This window comes from Lycium ferocissimum, chromosome 12 (assembly GCF_029784015.1).
Source record: "Lycium ferocissimum isolate CSIRO_LF1 chromosome 12, AGI_CSIRO_Lferr_CH_V1, whole genome shotgun sequence".
NCBI classification, from domain to species: Eukaryota; Viridiplantae; Streptophyta; class Magnoliopsida; order Solanales; family Solanaceae; genus Lycium; species Lycium ferocissimum.
Window position 1 is genome coordinate 35,774,467 of NC_081353.1, and position 6,172 is coordinate 35,780,638.

The 6,172-nt window shown below is 33.5% G+C and overlaps 1 protein-coding gene across 1 annotated transcript; it reads right to left on the reverse strand.

The window, feature by feature from the left end:
* Positions 1-47: 47 nt before the first annotated feature.
* Positions 48-2,619, reverse strand: LOC132039574 (S-adenosylmethionine synthase 2). Its single transcript, XM_059430061.1, has 2 exons — positions 2,469-2,619; positions 48-1,412 (listed from the first exon to the last, which is right to left on the reverse strand). Exon 2 carries the CDS (start codon positions 1,400-1,402, stop codon positions 221-223), a length of 1,182 nt encoding a protein of 393 aa, XP_059286044.1. The 5' UTR covers positions 1,403-1,412; positions 2,469-2,619; the 3' UTR covers positions 48-220.
* Positions 2,620-6,172: the final 3,553 nt, after the last annotated feature.

The following is a 6,172-nucleotide window of genomic DNA, read 5'->3' on the forward strand; positions in this document are numbered from 1 at the left end:
AAAAAGTCTACACTGTCTAGAGCAACATATAAGAAAAGCCAAGAGACTTTAACACCTCAATCCATGATTCCATATTCCTCAAACTTTACCCAAGAAACTTGGAACAATACTTCAAAAACCACATCAAAAACAAATATAAGATATAAAAAAATAAAAAGAAAAAGCCAACAGGCTAGAGTAAAGCATAATCACGCAAGGTGTGAAACAACTACAGTATAAGTTAAGCTTGTGGCTTGTCCCACTTGAGAGGCTTGACTACTTCCCATGTGAAGTCAGGATCATCTCTGCCAAAATGACCATAGGCAGCAGTCTTCAAGAATCGTCCGTTGCCACCCCTCAGTAGATCGAGGTTAATGGAAATCATACCGGGCCTGAAATCAAAGTTCTCCTTCACGATGTTGAGAATTTCCTTATCGGGGATCTTCCCAGTTCCGTAAGTGTCAACAAAGACAGACAAAGGATCAGGCACACCAATGGCATACGAAACCTGAACAATGCACCTCCTAGCAAGACCATTAGCAACGATGCTCTTGGCCGCTTGCCTCACAATGTAGGCTCCACTTCTGTCGACCTTGGTAGGATCCTTCCCTGAGAAAGCACCACCTCCGTGGGCCCCCCAACCTCCATAAGTGTCAATGATGATCTTACGGCCAGTGAGACCAGCATCACCGTGAGGTCCACCGATGACAAAACGGCCTGAAGGGTTGAGGTGGAATATGGTCTTCTCATCAAGATACTTCTCGGGGATCACGGGCTTGATGACATGCTCTTTGAGATCACGAGCAATTTCATCGTTTGTGACGGTCTCATCGTGCTGAGTGGAGATCAAGACAGTGTGAACACGTAGAGGAACCATCGCACCGTTGTCATTGTGATATTCAACAGTCACTTGGGTTTTACCATCAGGTCTAAGCCAAGCACACGTTCCATTCTTGCGAACCTCAGTAAGACGAGCTCCAAGTTTGGTAGCAAGGACATGGCTAAGGGGCATCAACTCAGGTGTCTCATCAGTGGCATAGCCAAACATGTGACCTTGGTCACCAGCACCAATCTCCTCAGGTCGCTTAGTCAAATGACCATGAACACCCTGAGCAATATCAGGGCTCTGCTGCTCAATGTTCACAAGGACCTTGCAATTGTCAGCATCCAAACCAACATCAGCAGACACAAATCCAATTTCCCTGCAAGTGTCACGTACAATCTTTTCATAATCTATGGTGGCCTTGGTGGTGATCTCTCCAAAGACCATAACCAAGTTGGTCTTGGTACAAGTCTCGCAAGCTACTTTGCTCTCGGGGTCCTGAGCCAGACAGGCATCAAGCACTGCATCAGAGACTTGGTCACAGAGCTTGTCGGGATGTCCCTCGTTGACTGATTCAGATGTGAACAAGAAAGTTTCCATTGTTCTAAATCTGCATGGACAAATTGAATAACATCAGTAACCAAAAACCAACAGAAATGGACTTGGAAATGGACTCTATATGTAAATGAAGAGGACAGAGTATAGTAAGTTTAGCTAAAAACAGTGTGATGATGCCTCAACAATGTAAGTAATCACTATAGGTGAAAGAGGTAAGACGGGTTGTACTTGTCAAGAGTGCTTCAGCATACAGAGTAAAAAGGAGGATCTAACACATAAGCCATATGTGCCAAGCACCTACTCTAAAAAATCAAGCTATATATACATATACAGAAGACTAAAAAGGACTTGAAAACTCTGTATATAGAGTCTCTAACTAAGATTCTTTAGATAACTACAAGAAACTTTTAAAAATACTGTCTTTGTGATGCTTATATGTCCATGTCTTTAATTGACCAATTGCCTTCAAAACAAGAGTTAACATTAGCACCAAGAAAACGCAGATCTAGTGAACAAAACAAAACAAAACCCACAAAGAAATGATATAATTCAATTCTACTTCCATAACGATGAGCTGGATCGAGTGAAAAATGCAAACTTGAAATCATATTTACAATACACCCTCATAAAACTAGAACAACACAGATATTATCATGGACTTTGCAAAAAAAAAAAAATGACAGACCACATGAAAAATTCAGCTAAAACAACATTCTGAAACATCAAAATTGCAGCTTTAACTTATATTATTCACATAAAAGTAAATCAGATCTATAAACAAAACAATTACAAAGTACTTGAACAAAGCACTATGCAACTGCAACATCATCAAAGCACTTTGCACTATACAAATATTTTCTTGTTTCACTAGTTCGGATTTCTGAGAGTCAAAATTATTTTATTTTGACCATAAATTCGAACATACAATCTTTTACATACTACGTAAAGTAGTAATAAATTAGGTCAAATATTTTCTTGTTTTACTCTCAAAATCCGAACTATATCGTATAAATTGAGACAAAAGAAGTATATATACATATGTGTATATACATAACATACATACATACATACATATAGAGAGAGAAAGAGGAGAGAGAGAGATATTGACCTTAAGGGTAATAGAAAGTGGTCAATTGAGATGAAGAAATGAAATGTATGAAGAGATTTATATAGGAAGATTAGAAATATTCCCTTTTGTCATAATTAGGGCTAGGTTCATTTTCGGGTCATTTTTGGTAGGTTGTTGGGTATTCAATCAACGGCTGATAATCAATTTTGGATATACGAGAACTGTTGGATGAGCATTTTAATATCGTCGGTGGATCTAATATTATTACTGGCTATGACTGTCAACCGACGCGGTTTTGCCCACCAAGTTCCGGTTCGGTCCACTCGTTTTCATTCTTTTTGGTGTTAAAATTTTGGGATAATAGTATTTTTGGCCCATAAATTATAGGTATATTCTAATTTTGGTCGGTGTATATAGGAGGTTATGGGGAATATAGATTAAGGTAGAAGCTAATAGGTAGTTGAACGTTGTCATGCTTATTTTTCCATACTTGTAGTCGTATTGTTATTTTGTAGTTTCTTGTCGTTTGATTTCTGTTATTGGATCTGGTGTTACTTGTCCTTCGATTATCGTATGATTTTGTGGCAGTTGTGCTATTAATCCTTTGTTCGGACTGAATTTTTTGTTGTTTAGAATCTGCTATTTCTTTACTTTTGTTATTTCTTTGCCTGAATTGCTTTTGTTTGCTTTATTATGAATCGAGGGTACTTGGAACAACCTCATACCTTCCGTGCCGTTTATAGCTAAGGTTTTGCGACACTATACTCTTCCTTGCATCTCCACTTGTAAAAGTTACAATGGGATGTTGTTGTTGTCCTTGTGATAATTTTAGTCTTTTATGTAAGGGGTATGTTGTATTTGAACTACTTCTAGAACTATATTGTCATCAAATATGGAGTAGCAATACAAGCTTAACATAATACATAGGTAATTACATGGTGGAACGACTAATAATTATGGTAAACTTTATGAATATTCACAAGCAAAGGGATCAAAATTGCACATTTCAATTATTTGGAGGTTAAATGTGCTTAGTCAGATATCATAAGGATCAAAATTAAAATTTACCGATAATTGAAGGACCAAAAGTGCTAGTTACCCTTAATATTTGAAGGATCAAAATTGGTTAATATCGATATAATTTTTGTATCAAAATTTTAGTATTAGTTATCCCATGTATAAAGTGTGATTATAATTGAAATAACTTTATTTTGAACCGAATGACCCCTAAATTTTTTCTATTTTGGAGGATGAGCTCATAAATAATGGAGAAGAGAATAAGAACACAAAGAATGTTTCTTCATGCCATAACATAAAATAATAGTGTATGCTAATTAGAGAAATTGACGTTATATTATGATTATAGATTTTTTATTTATTTTTAATTTAAATAAGAATAGAAGCGAGTTGCTTGTGGCATGTCCGGTAAAAACCTTATTAGTAGCATTTGAAGCTTACACTTTAGAAGGAGATATGATTCAATTCAAGATTCATTTCACATTTTACTATACATCCTTTTGATGAATTTTGAGTCATATTCATAGAGAGAATTTTTTTTTTAATGCAATTAGTGATCGCAAATAAATCTTATATGTGATGTTAAATAAAAATCTAAGGAGATAAAAATTTCAAATTCTTAATAGCTTTCGTAGAAATCTAATAATATTACCTAACGTTGGTAAACAGACTACATTTATTTATTAACAGTAAACTTCATAGCAACGATTTACAATAATAAAATAAGAAAAAGAAAAAATGATTCTAAAGATAGTTGAGAGACCTGAGGTATACGAGAAAACGAATTCATTCAATATTTATATCAAATCAATTTATAATGCACGGTATGTATAGTGTAAATACATATTTGACACTTATATTCACAGTTATTTTGTGTGTGTCCTGACTATAATATGTCATTTGTGATTATTAGTGCTAAATAAATACTCTTATTTGATGCAAACACCTACTATACGTTGTGATTAATTAGTGTTCTTTTTAGAGTTTTTTTTAAGTCTACTCATTTTAGAGGTATGTCAACTTAATTCAAACATTGAATATGAATAGTTTTTGGTTTTTACGTCTAATTCCACTGTTCCACTTAACGTTAAATTACGCCAAAATTAAGAAGATTATATGCTTGTTCCACAGAAAAATCAATTACCAAGTTGCATTTTAAATTGTTCATATTACAAAATAATTATGCTGACGAAAAAAGACATGCACACGAGGACACAACCATATGTTTGTTTTCAATTTCAAAATAATATCAACCATCCATTTGCCGTTGTGATTAAAAAATAAGGATGTTATATTTGTCCATTTCCTTCCTTTTTATCACGTGCATGTAAATTTCTGATGAATAAGCCATGAATAATTATGCAAGTTCTTAAATTAGTACATAATAATTTGAAGATTCTACATATTTGTTCTCAACTATAATATATATTTCGGGACCCCCGTTTATTTTAATATAAGTAAAATAGTACAGTAAATATTTGACACCTTTATTGAAAACGAACTTAGCTTGTATAGGTGAAGATGAATGAATTTTTTTATTTTTTCTCTAAGAAGTCTATGTGATTAATACATTTAATGTTATAATATATGAAGCAGCTCATACAAATAACGTATAATTTATTAAAAGATGTATGTATCATTTAGTTATTTATAAGGTAATTACATGTCAATTTCTGCAATGTATAAGTTCTATTAATTAGCTACCTGATAAAAATAGTAACAAACATGCACTACGATAGTGAAAAAATATCTTTATGTGCATAAAACTTAAACACGTATTTAGTTGATCTAATTATATTATTGTGTCTCACATAATTATATATTTTACTTTTTGGCTTCTCATGAAATGATTGAAAACGATAACTTGCAAATTTTATTATTCATTTTGCTCAACAAATTCATCTTTTTGGACCTTTTTAGATATCGATGAATTGAATAATTAGGACTAATGCATGTATTGCATAATTGATCTTTCAAAAATCACTCTCATATTATATGCCATAAAATTTTTCATCAGCACTTCTGCAATAATTGTGAATGTGTTTGGGACCCAATGGTCAATCTTGTTTATGAATTATATGTCCCAACACAAATATCTTGTATATTCAGATTTGGTAGGTAGAAACAGGTTTATCATATAACAAACGTAGTATTGCGAAAGCTACAAAGTTAAAACATCATTTTCACTTTGATGCTGCCAAGTACTAACCCCCCAACCCCACCAAATTCAAACTTTCGAAACCAAATATTTTCTCCAGGTGATATAATAGTTAATACAATTACCATTTGAAATCTTAGTTTTTTTTTTTTTTTTTGGGTGGGTTGGGGTGGGGATGGGGGAATGCCTCGCAATAGCGTATACACAATTTGGTGTAAACGGTACCTATTGTCACAATTTGACTTATGAGTGAGTTTGGGTCAAAGAAAAATAGTGAAAGTAAGAATTTATTTCCTGTTTTAAATTTTTATTCTCTTTGTAATATTTTCAAATGGTGTCACCCAAGTCCCTATTATATGTGTGTACATAAACAGATATATAAGATAATTTTTTGCTATGTTAAATCACACCCCTTACTGTTGGGTGCTTCCACCAGTACCATCTATACAATATGGTATAGTTAGAATATATAATCAAAACTTACTCTGAAGATTTAAGGCAGAGTATAAAATCCAAAATTATCTTTTCCCAAAATAAAAAACGGGATTCCTTTTCCCATCCCTTTTTT

What these genes read in the sequence shown, in the direction of transcription:
- LOC132039574 (XM_059430061.1), bottom strand. Translation starts at nt 1,402, where the DNA reads ATGGAAACTTTCTTGTTCACATCTGAATCAGTCAACGAGGGACATCCC.